The following is a 17,392-nucleotide window of genomic DNA, read 5'->3' as shown; positions in this document are numbered from 1 at the left end:
ATGGTGCTCTAACTCATAGTAACTAATGAGACATTTCATCATCATCATCATCTATATAGCGCCAGCAGTTTCTGTAGCGCTTTACAATTGGGAGCAAACAGTACAAAAACAGTAATAAAACGATACTGGGTAATACATACGGAGAGGTAGGAGGGTCCTGCTCGCAAGCATTTTTTCTATGCAGCAAGTTAAGTGAATTTCACCTGGTTGCTACGAACATAGGAACATTATTCAGGACAGGAAACATGAGTACATATACACATCCCTTATAGTCTAGATACTTCTGTGAAACAATTAGTGCTTGTATAACACTGATGAATTTGGAAAATTATACAACTGTGCTTTCTCTAAATTAGCTAAATCCTTTAGAGAAATAAAATATATAAAACTTGACAAATACATAACCAGCTCCACAATTCTTAAATCACTTAGCAAGAAGTTTCTTGACCAACTATGGTCTTACTCTTTCAGCAGAAATATACAGTATATACCCTTCAAGTGTGGTGGTTACCTATAGGAATTACTAGTGAAGGTAGGACAAAATAATTGAAGGTCTTCCACTCACTATAAATAGCAATCTCCACTCATTTTTCCTTTTGTAAGGATATCTCTAAACTGTCCATACAAATTAACGTGAAATAGTCTTTAAACACGGATAATAAGGGGGTGTCTCAATGTATCCATGATTGCAGAATTGCTTTATTGACCACCATGCTAGCGGCTAATGGCAGTCTTTTCCCCCTCTTGTGATTCTTTCACCTTGTGGGAATATTCCCAGGATTGCCCATACCTGAATGAAGAGAATATAATTCACCATACAGTCCCCTGCAAACTCCTGACTTGAAGACCATCTCCTTATGATAGGACAACATCATACCAGTGATACAGGTCATGGTTGGCCATTTTGCATTTGAGGCAATTGGAATAGGAAGAGCCACACCCAAAAACACCTGAGGCATAAAGAAGGCTTTGTGAAAAATATTGAGGAACGTTTTAGTGTAGATATTGGCCGGCATGTATAATGTGGCAGAGAGTGAGGTGAAATACTGTATCTACTGCGCCAGACCTCTCTGAATCTTGTAGTGATCAATCATATCGCACTAACGGTTGTAGTGAGTGGTAGTGTCTTTGTGTTTAAGGGATGGGAGTAGAAGAATGTGGTCCATAGGATTATACCACTCAGACTCAGAGAATGCTTTATGATGCTGCTTACATAGTGCTGTGCTTGTAGAAATGCAAGGGGATGTGCATGTATGATCTCACATTTTTCTGAGGTCTCTGCAAAGGTAAGAGGCTTCCTTGAAATCTTGTATAGTAGACAATTGAGGTTATGCCTCCTGCCTTCCACATTGAGAAGGGGTAGGTTGCACTGCCATCTTTAAAGTTTGTATTATGAAGTAAAGGTAAATGAATAAACATGTTTGTGTAGAGGGTGTGCCAATGTTTGCATGTGTTTCAGAGTTAAGGGGTTGTGTCGTAGTTCTTGTGAGATTTCCTAGTCATATCAGTATAGAAAGCATATATCAAGTTTTGTTGGGGTTTTTTGGAAGTTGTACACACAGGTATGTGATTTGTTTCTTTATCCCAGTGCAGAGGAATACCCCTACCCCATGCCACTGGTATGACTGTTATGTTCAAATACTTGGTCAAAGACTTGTCCATATTGACAGAGAAACCCAAAACTCAAATTCTTTGATTTTCTCTAATATCACTGACATTGAATTATCTGGGTTTGTGATGTATAGTAGGACGTTATCAGCAATTCTAAGGCTTTAGAAAGGTTCCAGTTTGTATGAATTCTTATGGTTCAGCCAACCAAATCCTCATTCTTTTTGTCCGATATTTTAGTTCACAAAAAAACATAATAAAGTAGATTAAAAATAAGATATAATCATTTAAGCACCATTTGCTTTAATCTGCAAAATGCCAGCCAGAATTGATTTGGTAAGAGGGTGATTTTTTTTTTTAAAGAATTGATTATTTGGCCTTACACCAAAATGTGGATTCAATTTCTCCTGAATTACAATATATTAACATTATTACTATTATTAATGAGTAAAAAGTTGCAACATTTTATACAGCAGTATATAATTAAGTAAAAGTTAAACAAACATTACAACAAGTATGAAGCAGATAGCAATGTATCACAAGACAACAACCCTTGTGACACCCTGACCAACATTACTGTGTGTATGGATCATATAGCCCTTCAGGCACGTTTTACCTTTGCAATCTAGCTAGACCAATATGCAATATGTAGCACTTAACCTCATGTGTCTACTAACTCCTATTGTCCTATAAATTGTAAGCTTGCGAGCAGGGCCCTCTTACGTCTGCCTGATGATGATAATAATTCCTTCACAGTTTTCAATTTACGATGGGTATCTGACCTCCTCTAGCCTAATAGCACAAATATGTTTTTTTGTCTTTTTTTTTTTTCTCTTTCCCCTGATTAACTGACCAATTAGCACAGATGTAGTGTATTTTGAAATCAGCCTCACCATATGTCAGCACTCAGTCTAGGGGGGAACATGTTTGGGGTGTGAAGTGTTGGGCTTTCCTACACTAAGTGGGTTTCTCTCACAAAGTAACAGTTAAACAACACAGTTAGACAAACATTGGACAACATCTGAATGCTTCTACTCACTACTTCTCTGTCTACACGGAACAATGCAAATAGGTATTTCTTTAACTCCGTTAACTCTGTGGCTTTTACTCTTAAATCAAAATGTAAACAAATTTCTTTTACTACTGTTTTTTCATGGCACAATCTTTAGGACTTCCTCGCCTCATCCTTCACCCTTCTTGCAATACAGACACTTGTCCACCTTGCCCTTTCATTACTCCACTCACCCCAAGTTAACACTCATGAACTTTTGGTTCTATTTATTTTCTCTAACTGGAACAGCCTACTCTCACTAGAAAACTGAAAGGTCACACACTTTACAATCCTATTACCTATCTTTCTCTCTCTCTCTGCTTCTATTAGCTAGTGATATATCTCCTAATCCAGGTCCCCCACACTCCTTCACTACACATATAGAACACTACCGAAATCCAGCAAACCTCAATGGCATCACCTGTCTCCCTTTTCTTCCAAAGTCCTTTAAATATACCTTTGGAATACACGTTCTGTTTGTAACAATCTTACCTCCATACACAACCTGAACCTTCTGGTAATAACTGAAAAATGGCTTACACAATCAGACACTGCCTCACCTGCAGCCCTTTCACAAGGTGGTCTCCATTTCACCCACACCTCCAGACAAGGAGGTGGGGTTGGACTACTTCTCTCTCCACAGTGCACGTTCACAGTTCTACCAAGTGTTCTATCACTCACGTTCACATATTTTAAAGTACACGCTAATTAGATTTTTAATCCATTTTGTATTTGTGTTGCTGTGATCTATCCCCCTGGAGCGCACCACAATTTCTTGAGGATTGCTCTGCATGGCTCCCTCACTTCTTATCTTCTCATATCCCACCATCATTATGGGTGATTTTAACATCCCTATTGCTAATCCACATTCCAATGCTGCTTCCAAACTACTCTCTCTGACCTCCTCCCTCGACCTCTCCCAGTGGGTTGCATCCTCTACTCATCGGGATGGCAATTGCCTTGATCTTGTTTTCTCTAGATTTGCTCTTTCAGTGTTAATTTCTCTGGATCCACCTCTGCTCCACTTCCTTTATCAGTAAGAATCCCACAAGGCTCAGTATTAGGTCCTCTGCTGTTCTCTATACCACTTCTCTTGTAAAATTATTAAGCTCTTTTCGATTTTAATATCATCTCTATGCGGATGATACCCAAATTTATCTGTCCTCTACTGATCTCTCGCTATCTGTGTTGTCCTGCGTTACTGACTGTCTTTCTGCCATTTCATCTCTGATGTCCTCTCGGCAACTCAAACTCAATTTTTCAAAAACAGAGTTAGTAATATTTCCACCCACCAACAGAAGTTGCCTACCTGATATTTCTATCACTGCCTTGGTGTGATCCTTAAGTCGCAAACAATCCTTTTTTTTCCTACATCGACTCTATATCTCAATCATGCTACAAACATCTAAAAATAATTTCCAGAATACGCACATGTCTTACACAAGACACTGAAAAACTTTAAATCATGCACTCATCAGCTCCCGCATTGACTATTGCAATTCCTCCTTACTGGTCTTCTCCTAAACAGACTAAAACCCCTACGATCTATTTTGCATGCAGCGGCCAGACTGATTTGCAACTCGTTCTTCCTCTGCGTCTCTCATCCACTCCCATTACATCCTCCCATTCCAGTTTACAGGACTTTTTTCTAGCTGCACCCACTCTGTGGAATTCCTTCCCTCGCACAATAAGACTTTTCTCTACTCTGCAAACCTTCAAGCATTCTCTGCAGGGCCGTAACTAGGGCTGTGCAACAGGGGCGACCGCCCAGGGTGCAACGCTGAAGGGGGTGCAATTTAGGAATATTTTAGGTTCATTTGGTTAAAATTGAGGGCTAGGGGGGCGGCATTTCTCTTTCTCGTCCCAGGCGCTAGAATTCTACGTTTACGGCTCTGATTCTCTGAAATCCCACCTCTTCAGCCTAGCTTATAATATTCCTCTCTACCACCATCTTAAACTCACTAGGTTACCCTATTACCACCCTTTACACAATTCACACAAGACAACAACCCTCTGATTCAGACCAACATTGCTGTGTGACTGGATCACATAGCATACAAATCACTTTTTACTGTTGCAATCTTGCTTGACCAATATGCAGTATGTAGATTTAACCTCGTGTATACGACTCCCATTGGCCTATAGATTGTAAGCTTGCGAGCAGGGCCCTCTTACCTCTCTGTCTGTTTTATCCAGTATTGTTTATTAATGTGTTTGTCCTTAATTGTAAAGCACTGCAGAATTTGCTGACGCTATATAAATTAATGATGATGATGATGTGTGCCAATTTTGTAGTATACGCAGGAGTGAGTCTAGTGAAGGTTGAACAGAAGTGGTGACAGGTGGCACCCCATTTCTAGCATAGCTGAATGGATGTAAAAAATATTGGACTAATTGTATAAAGTCAGCCTCAAAAGTTCTGTGCTTGTAAGTAAGAGAATAGATGGCTCCACATTGTGTCATATGTTTTATTGGCATTAAGGCTAAACAAACATGTGAATGAGGTTTTTGAAATGACGCTACCACTGCTGCGATAGTCGTGTAAATCCTCTTCACCAAGCAATGACCCTCTGCGAAACGCAATTGGTCAATAAGCAGGTTCAATAGTGTTGATTGAAGTCTTGTGGCCATAATTTTAGCTAGGATTTTGAAATCCGTGTTAAAGAGAGTCATAGGTCTATATGAAGCATTCAATTTGTGGGTCCTTATTAGATTTAGGTAATAAAATGGTGTGAACTTCATTAAAGAAAGATTAATATAGTTTATAACTATTTTTTGTATAATTCAGGGAATAAAAAATATAAGAAATAATATATAGGTAGGTGAGGCCGTGCTTTCTAACGTGAGAATGTTTATTTTGCTGCCACAGAGCGGAACCTATATGATTCGAGGGAGCGTCCCCACCCTCTAAAATTATGGATGTGAAAAGAATGGATTTGGTTCCTGGGAGCATAAAATAAGTACATATAGGGATCCCTGTATGTACTTATTTTATGCGCACAGGAACCGAATCCACTCTTGTCATATCAATAAAAAATATAATAATAGTCCGTTACAATTGTCACCCGAGAGCCTGTCCAGACCAATTGCTGTCCCAAGATGTAAGTGCGATATAGTAAAATTAGTTGCATTTAGATTAATATCCTTTCAAGTATTTCTCACTGGGTTTGTGTCAATTTTGGTAAATTAGTTTCTCACAGATTTTGTGTTTGCAACGTTACATTGGTTAAGCCGGAAAATCCTAGATGTCACGCCTGGGAATTTGTCTGTACCCGGACTGGTTTGTGTCTCTGGAGATGTGGTGGCCTTGTGAATAAAGCTGGGTGGCCTAATAATATTCCTTCACATGAGAGGGAAAGAACAGGTGCAGGTAGTGGTTGCTGAGAGTTCAGGAGACTACTGAATGGCACTTGAGACTGGCAAGAAGTGAGGAATAGCAATATGGGGATCAGATTAAGCAGAGGAGACCAGGTTGGGACCGGACTGGAGCCGCAGTGCCGTAACAGAACCGGAATGCTGGACCGGATTGAAGACTGCACTGTCAGAGCAGGAACAACAGAAAAGACTGCAGACTGCTGGGAACATCTGAAGATTCAATATTGCATTGGCAACAGGTAAGGGCTCCAGGAAGTCCTTTTATACTAACTGTTGTTAGCTGATTAGAGACTGCGGTCAGCTGGGCTGAAGCAACACTCTGGCTGAGATGGATCAGACGACCAGATCCAAGATGGCGGCGGCCAGGAACTGATTTTGGAGGGAGCCCTGGAGCGGAGACTGCTATCCCTTGATTGGGAGCCGCAGTCAGCTGATATGAAGTAGTACTCTAATTGGCTGAGGGAGAGCAGGTAACTGATTCCAAGATGGCAGTGTCCACTGGTTTTAGAGGGATCTCTGTAGTGGAGACAGACTGAGCAACTTCTTGCAGAGAGATCTGAGACCAGTAGAGCCTGTGGACCGCAAGGACAGCATAGGAAGACAGCAAACAAGCAAGTTACTAGGCCTGGTGCTAGAAGACACTAAAAGAGGATTGAAATTGGGCCATAATATCTTTAGATTTTGTGCAAAGGACTTTCGTAGAGTTAATTATTATTATTTAAATTTTCTTCCTCCAACGTACTCCAAGTATTCTTTGCTTGTGTTAAGAGATAATGTTCAAGTAGTTGTCGGTCATGGGTGTAGCCACCCCCAGAGTGACTTTGAAATTAATTGCCATTCATCTGATGATCACTCTTCATGACATTCTGGAGTATATGCAAATTGCCATCATAAGAACTGAAGCAGCAGACTTTGTGAAAAATAATATTTGTGTCATTCTCAAAACTTTTGGCCATGACTGTGTACCCTCACATGGAAAATTGACGTTGCAATCCAAAAGCTAACAACCGCTCCATCTCAGTCATCGGAAGGATTGTGGATCAAACAGGTTCCCATACAGCCCCCATTCACCTTTTAGGAATATTATTTGATAATTTAACCTCCGGCCACCAGAAGTTTTTATTAAATAAGCCTTTATCTAAGATGGCCAGTACTGAGGAATTCATCTTGGATCCTATTTTCTGTTTGGACCTATAAAAAGGCATTTCCTGAATGAAACTTTGCTTGAGTATTTTGCCTGTTCAGGTCCTGTGCCTGCTCAGCTCATGCTACCTGCTCGTGTACCTTGTGACATTTTGACCACCCACTTGTGTACTAACTCTGGCAAACGTTTGACTACCTGCTTGCGTACAGACCTTGGCATTTGCCCAACTACCCACTTTACCAACCCTGGCATATGACTGACTACCCACATGTATACCGATCCTGTCATAATGTCAATCTGGCTAACTTTTGGATATTTGCTTTCGGCCATTGGACTTCAGCTAACACATTAGTATCATGACACCACCCCTGGTTGTTTAAGAGAAAACATATAGAACAAGTAAAATAATTTTATCAAACATGTTAAGCAGACATTGATCATTATACAGTGCATCATAATCCTTTTTTTTTTTTTCACCGGTCGTATGGTGCACATTGTAGAAAAACTAGAATTATGTCATATTAATACTTACAGGTAGAAGCAAATACAGTGGTTGAGTGTGTTTTTTAAAGTAACCTTCATGAGGTTATTGTGTCTTGGCCATGTTGGATCTAACACTGTTAAGAGTTATTGAGTGTCCTTGGTGGGGAAGGAGCATTTGAATAATGATCCTTGGCCTGGAGGCATCAAGTGAAGTGTTTGGTTATGTAATAAATCTCAGGCTTCAGAAAACTTTTTTCTTTTTTTTTTTTTTTGTGAGACTGCTGAAAAATATTTTCCAGTAGTCGACACATAGCTGATAATTGACACAGATTTTTTTTATTTTTTGTTCTATAGTCCAAGAACCTAGCAATAACCGGACAGCACTTCAATGCATCCCCAACGTTCTCCGGACCCAACCTATGTGCTTTTACAGTTCGTGGAATATCATATATTCCTGAATTTCTATGGCTTTGGGAAAAATCCATCATGAAAAAATAAAATATATGTAGATAATTTTATCAATTACGAAACTTAGTTATAAATATGCCAGATATAGATGCTAGATCCTTGTGTCTGAATGGATATGTCTGAGTGGAACTCTGTTAATTGTGAGAATAGATTTAGAATTTATGATGTGATCACCTTGCAGGGAAGCTAATGTTTTATATGTGAGTTTAACTACTTAAATAGGATGTTTTAAAAGGGTATTTATTTTGAGTCTCCTTTATGTATCATGAGAGCATTGTCCTTTACTTTTAATACTATTCTAATATACATTTAATACTATTCTAATTTAATGACTGTGTATCTTTATTGACTGATAACTGCATCTGTTCATTTATAGTTATATTATTTATTGTAATTTATATTCTAACTATGTGGCGTTTTATCCCTCGAGCATTGTCTTGGTGTATCGAGCACAAGGGTGTTTTACTTTGTTCTGTACACAGGTGAACCACGTGCTCCCAGAGAAGATTGTAGTGTACCGGGATGGGGTGTCAGATGGACAGCTGAGTGCAGTGGTGAATTACGAGATCCCACAGCTGCAGACCTGTTTCAGTACATTTGAGAATTATTCACCCCGCATGGTAGTGATCGTGGTGCAGAAGAGGATCAGCACCAATATGTACTGCTCCAGTTTTGGAGATTTCATCACTCCTGCCCCAGGGACTATCCTGGACCACACTGTCACCAACCGTGACTGGTGAGCCTCTCACTCAGATAGTGTAACATGAGATATGTCAATTAATGTGCTTCGGCATAGCTTCAGCTTGTCTCATCTTTCCTGTTCTGCAGGGTGGATTTCTACTTGCTTTCTCACCATGTAAGGCAAGGTTGTGGCATACCCACTCATTACATATGTGTGATGAACGCCGCTAACCTCAGCCCTGACCATTTACAGAGGTAAGAAACCCATTTATAAGAAGATCAATATACTCATCTGTTCCCTAAGCGTCACATTTTACATCCTATTAGATTAGTCCTGTGATGAAATTATCCTTCATCCAACTTTATATACTAAAGTGAAGCCTAATTATTACACTGTTCTATTTGAAGGGTTTGTATTTTGCCCTTGTGTTTGAGTGATTGCTGTTTTTGACAAGGTTTGGCCTAAGAGCAGTATGAAAGGAGAGTGATTAGTGTTGGTGGGCATCTTATTGGTTGGCAGCTACAAAAGAAAGATCCCAACCAGTCATATGCTGCCTCCCTCCCTCACCTGCTCTCACGGCCTGATTATCCAAGACGCTAACTAGACAGAAGCAGATTATCCAAGACGAATACTAGACAGAAGCAGATTATCCAAAACGCTAACTAGACAGAAGCAGATTATCCAAGACGCTAACTAGACAGAAGTAGATTATCCAAGGCGCTTACTAGACAGAAGCAGATTATCGAAGACGCTAACTAGACAGAAGCAGATTATCCAAGACGCTAACTAGACAGAAGCAGATTATCCAAGACGCTAACTAGACAGAAGCAGATTATCCAAGACGAATACTAGACAGAAGCAGATTATCCAAGACGCTAACTAGACAGAAGCAGATTATCCAAGACGCTAACTAGACAGAAGTAGATTATCCAAGGCGCTTACTAGACAGAAGCAGATTATCCAAGACGCTAACTAGACAGAAGCAGATTATCCAAGACGCTAACTAGACAGAAGCAGATTATCCAAGACGCTAACTAGACAGAAGCAGATTATCCAAGACGCTAACTAGACAGAAGCAGATTATCCAAGGCGCTAACTAGACAGAAGCAGATTATCCAAGACGCTAACTAGACAGAAGTAGATTATCCAAGGCGCTTACTAGACAGAAGCAGATTATCCAAGACGCTAACTAGACAGAAGCAGATTATCCAAGACGCTAACTAGACAGAAGCAGATTATCCAAGACGCTAACTAGACAGAAGCAGATTATCCAAGACGCTAACTAGACAGAAGCAGATTATCCAAGACGCTAACTAGACAGAAGCAGATTATCCAAGGCGCTTACTAGACAGAAGCAGATTATCCAAGACGCTTACTAGACAGAAGCAGATTTTCCAAGGCGCTTACTAGACAGAAGCAGATTATCCAAGGCGCTTACTAGACAGAAGCAGATTATCCAAGGCTCTTACTAGACAGAAGCAGATTATCCTAGACACTTACTAGACAGAAGCAGATTATCCAAGGCTCTTACTAGACAGAAGCAGATTATCCTAGACACTTACTAGACAGAAGCAGATTATCCAAAACACTTACTAGACAGAAGCAGATTATCCAAGGCGCTTACTAGACAGAAGCAGATTTTCCAAGGCGCTTACTAGACAGAAGCAGATTATCCAAGGCGCTTACTAGACAGAAGCAGATTATCCAAGGCTCTTACTAGACAGAAGCAGATTATCCTAGACACTTACTAGACAGAAGCAGATTATCCAAAACACTTACTAGACAGAAGCAGATTATCCAAGACGCTAACTAGACAGAAGCAGATTATCCAAAACACTTACTAGACAGAAGCCTAGAGCGCAAGCTTTTTTGCCTGCAAAATTGTGACAGGGAGCTGTATAAACTGAAAGCATTTTAATGTAAGAGAATTGTTCTCCAAAGTGAAAAAGAAAATATTTTTAATGTTCGTTGTTCTATTAGAAGACGGCTTAAAGATTATTCCACCCAAAACTGATAAAATATCCTTAGTATCACATGGTCCCATTATGTGACTCACCTGGGCTTCAGTCACATTGTGTCTGCCGCTGCTCCACTCATGCCCGCGCTCTCCCACAGGCAGTGGGGTTTCAATGGGCAACCCACTGCCTGTCTGAAAAATGCCTGGGTCAGCCGCAGCAATTAGAGTCCAGTGATGTCTCCCTCATTCTCCTTATTGCTAACCTGGTCTTTTCAACTTTCAGTTTTGGGTGCAATTATACTTCAATAGCAATAATTGGGAAGTCATTTTATGGTCAATTGGTTGATATATGCATTTTCAAGAAAACATATTTTGGAGTTTCCTTTTAAACTTTATATTACATTACTTGATCACTGTTTAATTTGTCCTTCCATAGACCCATCTTGCACAATAGCACTGTTAGGAATTAATCAGTGATTCTTGTTGCCCATTGTCCGATTTTATATACCTAGTTTCATATTACTTTTTCTCTCACTATGCCAGTTTTGATACTTCTTTTACGATCTTGTTTTCTTCTTTTTGTTCTCCGTTTGCTAATATAAATAATGATTTTTTTTCACTTCTGTTTCCCTCCCAGGTTGACTTTCAAATTGTGTCACATGTACTGGAATTGGTCTGGTACCATTCGAGTGCCAGCTCCCTGCAAATATGCCCATAAATTGGCGTTCCTGTCTGGCCAATTTCTCCATCACGAGCCATCTATTCAGTTATGTGACAAGCTGTTCTTTCTTTGAACAAGGGTGGTCATTACAAATCTGCTTCCGCTGTACATTATGTACATGTTCATAATTCCCTTTTAGTTTTTATTGTTTTACCCATGAGATCATGCTCATGATTTCTTCCCTGAGTGAATATTTATTTTATTACGTTTTCTCTGTTTTGTTTGCTGTTAATGAGAAAACATGTCTAAAACGTTCACTCTGGACAGATTAAAACCTCTGAACACCTAGAGAATTAAAGCTAATAGGCACTCTGTGTGATGGTTTATATAGCGAGATCCTATGATACTTTTCATTTTCTCTGCTTTCCTTTGTGGAGCACAGTGACAAGTCTTTATGTCATTTTTGTGGAAGCAACGAAAAGGGAAATGCAGTTTCCACTAGGTGCTGTGGCTAAACAAGTCCTTGCTGTAACTTTGTGTTTAAAACACCTCTGCGGTAGTTACAATAGGAACTATTTTTTTGTTGAGTAGTGTAATCCTTGTTCTGTTAGGGTTACTGACGCAGGTGATTTCACTCTGTTTGATCTCAATGAAAATACTCAGCGTTGACACACACTGACTAAACCATTGTAGTGGAGCAAACTTATTACTTTGAGCAATCTATCAGACCTTCAGCATGACTATATTTGTAAAAGGATCTTATGTTATTCATATTTATTTCAGTGGTTTGAGGGGATTCTCATGGCTTTAACTTTGTGTGTTTTGCCTTTTATTTCAAATAACTGTAATACTTTCATTTCACCATCCGACACATTTAAAAAACAACTAATGTGACCCAAATGGACTTTCTTGAACATGTGTAAATGGTTTATTGTGCTTTAGATTGTCACTAAAATTTTGGGCTTACTGATTGTCTGTAGACAACGCACTTACAGTGACCAACCGACATTGACCATCACCAAGAAAAACAGTTTGCTTTGTTTTACTCGGCAAGAAAAGACTGTACAAAATCCAATTGGGATTAATGAGATTTGTACTGGTAACATGGGAGGTTGTAATCAACTGATGATTGTAATCTTTCTGGCTGGGCTGGTCAATACCAACCAAACAAGGAAGCCTGAAGTAATTATGTGGTTCAGTTCAATCACTAAACAAGAGACCAGCCTCTTAAGTGTGTGAACAAATTAGGAACAAATTAGGAATTCAGCCCTTACGATCCACAACAGGATCAGTCCATATTTCAGCCGCTTTATAAGTAATTCCGTTCTGCTCAGTAAAGAGTTTGGCAACTTTGTAAATACGACAAAGCTTTTTAGGCTGTGTCACGTGTGGGCTTTTCACTCATTAGGGAAAAAAGCCCTTCAGTATTTCAGAGTGATTTTCCTGCTGGCAGAAAACACACTGCTTGAACAGCTCTTCATATGTACAAGTGAAATAACATCTTTATGAAGTACTTTTTTTGTTGAGCTGATGGCCTTAAACGCTGCTTGTGGCTGTCTAAGTGGTCTATGTATTAAAGTGAGATCAGCCATTAAAATAGAGAGAACAACAGTTTTTTCCGTAAAATGGCCATCACACTATTTATGACGGTTTTATGGCAGGAGAAATCAAAGATTTCACCTGCCATAACCCATTGAAAGTTTCTTATTGTGGTGCCCATAGACTAATATGGGGACTGCAAAGTTCTGCAATGCATAAAGCTTTGATAAGCTTTAAATTTCGCAGTCAGGTAATGTCCTCTCTGAATGGCGTTACCTGTCAGTTTCTATGGGATCCAGCTGAAGCCTCACCCATGGGAGTGCTAAGCGATAGGCTGCCAGTAAATAGTAAAAAGACTTTGTGCTAGATGGGTTAATACGCTGGGACTCCAAGAGTAGCCCCAACATGGTGAATTACTGCTGTGCTTTATTATAAAGCGATGCATAATGATTGTCACCGCACTGTTTTAATATATTGGGGCATATTCAATTCTGATCCTGATTCGCGGGATCGCGCCGGAACGGCCACAAACCTAATCCGCGCTACCGCAATAACGTGGATTTTCGTAGGGCTGCGTACGAAAATACGCATTATTGCGATACCGTATTACCGGCAGTAGTGCGAATTTTCCGTGGTAACGCGCGTTACATCGGATCGGAATTGAATATGCCCCATAGACCCTTAAGAGCGGTGCAACACAACAGCTGTTTCTGCTGCTTTCTTCTTTCAAGAAAAAGCTTTGCTTCTTTATAAAGATGTTGTCCTTTTGAGGTGAATTGGTTTTGAGTAAAGGATGTCACACAAGCAATTTTCTGCAATGACCGCTACAACCAGCGTTTAAGGCCACCAGAGATGCTGTGCTTTATAAAAGTCCATATTATTAGTCCTGCTTCTATCACACTATCTGTTAAACAGCTGCTGGAAAACTGCTTTGGATAGTATGTTGAGTTTTTCAGGCAGTGTTAAAAAAAACAACAAAAAACAAAACATTTTTTCCCTGGAGAATAAAAGGCAGCACCTGTGTGACCCCACCCTTAATCCAAAATAATGGTTTGTTTTTTTCATACCCTATATGAAAAAGTGTAAAATACATTTACCACCAAATTTATTCTGCTCTAATGTCCATTTCACATGCTTTAACAATTTCTCTTTAATGAATAGCTCAAAATTTATATCAAGCCCAAAGACATTGTTATTAAAGGAGTTCTGCCTCTTATTAAAATAAAGCTGTCATTCTGACATAAAGCCATACTGTTTTCTGCACAACTTAAAGGATTTGCATATAATATGCATTTTTTACTAGTGCTTTCTAGGCTTTCCAATGCATTGAAACGCACAGAATTGGAACAAGTAGCATTCCAAAACATGTCGGTGGAACACAAGTAAATATGTCAATGGTAACATTAGAAATAATGATTTCTAGAGTCAGACGTGATTACTTGTGTTTTACAAATGTTAAAGGCACAGGGAAAACACATTTAAAAAGTGCCAGTGTATACGTGGCCTTAGAGAGAAGTTACTAAAAGGAAGCCAATCACATCATATTAATAATAATGCTGTCCCATGCGTATGGACAGAGGTAAAACACTCCTTCATCCTCCTAGTCTCAGTATCCAGCGATGCACACAATATAGAGAATGAACCTCAGCCTGCACTCACCATGTTGTTTTCAGGCAGTGTTACAGATACTTTGACATAATTACATCACAGTAAGTGCAATACAGAGTCCTTTACACCTTCCCCAGTGGAGCTTACAATCTAATTTCCCTACCACAGGTTCACACACATCATGGCTGATTTAGTCAGAAGCTAATTAACCTACCAATATGATTTTGCACCATGAGAGGAACACATGTAATGCATTCAGCAGAGGTACAAATGTTCCCATCCAACAGCTATTGCATGTGACAACTTACTCCACTTAGTGTATTTGCTGTGATTCTTTTCTCTTTACTGTATGCAATGCCAGAAAGATAGGGAAGAGACATATTTAAAATGGATAGAAAAAGGTTAGAATTCATGCAACAACTAGCTAATACAATAAGGTTGTAGGTGCACCTCAACATCCAAATAGATATGTTTATTTAGGAAAAGATGCTCGTAGCTTGCTGCCATATTTTCAGGAAACTCCATAACAAGACTTTCTTTTCCTTAGTTTTACCATTTACATATTCTGCTATTTTTCTTTAAAAAAAAAAAAAAGACAAAGCACTTTCATTGTGATTAAATTATCTCATAGTATATACAACACAGAAGAAACCTCATTTAGATAGATTATGAGGCTGACCTTAGCTTATAGAACTGATGTAAGTAAATACAAACGCCTATATTTCACTTTCACATGAATAGTTTCAATCCATTTACCAAGTCACATTGGAAGCTGTCCAAAAATAGCCAACTAATAATATATACACAATATAAACTATTGAGCAACAAACTGTTTACCACAAACATGCCATATTGGTATAACAGTTATCTAACACCTGTAGACAGTAAAGGCAAACTTTCTGTTTTTTATATATATTTCATCTTTTACTCAGAATTGATAATATCACTGAGGAATGAGGAAGTACAACAAAGTGTATCAGTGATCTCATTAATGTCCATGAATATTGGTGCAGCCCATAAATTGTGCCTCTTCAGTGTGTAAGTGACATTTACACATCTTACTGGGGTCTATATTATATGGTGGGCTGTATGTGATGACTTACAGGTCTCCGATGGCAATAAAACAGATCAAGGCTGCCAAGTTGATGATGATATCATTTATTTATAAAACGCCACGCAATATTCCTGTTACACTACATGCTTTGACTAACCACATCTTTATCATTTTCAAGAGCAGGCAATTTCCACGTTTGAAATGCTTATACAGCTAAATGTGGACTCCTTACAGGCAATAACTAAGTGACACCTTGGATAAAGCATGAAGTGGCTTCTATGGGCTGAGCAAACTCCATGTATTATGGGTTTCCAAGTTTTCTGTTCCTAGAAATGGGGCTCTGGTTATTCTGTAATATCTGCACTTCCTTTTAAAGGCAATACAATATCTTTCTACATAGATGTCTACTCTTGTGAGAAATTCTTATTTTGGTGCTGCCTATTATCTTGATTGATTGGTTTGGACACACCTTGGTAGGTTTTGGCACCTTAAAATTTGTACCATAACTTTTACATTTTCCCGACTTGTGAAGAGAGACACACATTATTTATCATCCTTAACAAAAATCTCCTAATTGGAAGATTACTGGTGCTGTGTCCAGTCATAGACAATAAAACACTCTGGCAGAAACATATTAGTTCAATAGATGTGTGATTAATATCTTGATTTCTGCTGTTAAGTTATGGTGCATTGCTGGTTTCCTATTCTATAGCTAATGACCATAGGTGGATCAGTCTGCCTGCCCATGCTTGCATTCTGTTGCTGCAGCGCAAGATGGTTTTACTCCTGTTACATTTATGAGAAGGACACCTGTATTACCCCATTAAATTATTCACTGAGAGGGTTTGCAGTGTGTCTTAGGAATCTATTGTACTTCACTTACTAAGAAAATCATGTATAGGTACATAGTATAACCATTAAACTGAACTACATATTGCTGCCATAGAAGGATTCATCAGTATTGCTCCAGTGTCCACGGGAAGCCTTATACTTAAAGCATAATATTTTGTCTAGCTCTTCTTGCTGATTTAAAAAAAGTAATGGGGGTTAATGGTATTTAGCACTATATTTTTAGCGAGAGCATTTATTTATGTTTGACACAGCAAAGCTTAACTCTTGTGCTTTATGTTCTGAATGGTTGCTGGATGCGTGGGAAGTTCTTTATTGTTTATTATACATTTTTTCTTCAATAAATAACCAACTTGTTTGCATATATATAATAATGTCTTTATTTGTCATTTAATGTTTCTATTATTAACATCATCATCATCCCCACTTTAGCACAATTAAGTGGAAATTTTTAAATATGAATTATAGAGGTGTAAAGCACTGATCAGACTCACCCTAAATTTCCAAAGCATCACCATTAAAATGTAAAGTTTTATAAGACTTACTACGACACCCATGAAAAGCAGCTGCAACCGAATCTCACATGCTCTACACAGCAGCTAAAGTTGATTTAATTTTTCAAATATTCTGTCAGTATATTCATTGATAAAGTATTATGTGCGACAGGCATCAGGTTCACTTAACTTCTAGGTGACATCATTGAAGCCTCCAGCAGGGCTCACAACTAAGCTCATGCCCTTTTAGAGTTAGTAAATGGGATATTATATGTGGTTATTTTATAATGTGGTTATCCCCTCTACGTCATGCCTGCGTAAGGTAAGAAGCAAAAGGGAAGAGGGAGGCAAATGAATTCCTGGAGAAGGCTGTGGGGGACACGTGTTACAGTAGAGAGCTGTGGGTTACAAATGAATCG

The 17,392-nt window shown here is 38.9% G+C and overlaps 1 protein-coding gene across 1 annotated transcript in view; it reads left to right on the top strand.

The window, feature by feature from the left end:
- The window catches only part of PIWIL2 (piwi like RNA-mediated gene silencing 2), a 208,612-nt gene extending 191,769 nt beyond the window's left edge, over positions 1-16,843 (top strand). The window contains exons 21-23 of the mRNA XM_075207127.1: positions 8,612-8,865; positions 8,958-9,065; positions 11,406-16,843. Coding sequence (XP_075063228.1) covers positions 8,612-8,865; positions 8,958-9,065; positions 11,406-11,562 — 519 coding nt within the window. The 3' untranslated portion in view covers positions 11,563-16,843. The remainder of the gene's footprint in view (positions 1-8,611; positions 8,866-8,957; positions 9,066-11,405) is intronic.
- The last annotated feature ends 549 nt before the right edge of the window (positions 16,844-17,392 follow it).

Source organism: Mixophyes fleayi, chromosome 4 (assembly GCF_038048845.1).
Source record: "Mixophyes fleayi isolate aMixFle1 chromosome 4, aMixFle1.hap1, whole genome shotgun sequence".
NCBI lineage: Eukaryota > Metazoa > Chordata > Amphibia > Anura > Limnodynastidae > Mixophyes > Mixophyes fleayi.
This window is presented reverse-complemented; position numbering and strand designations above follow the sequence as displayed.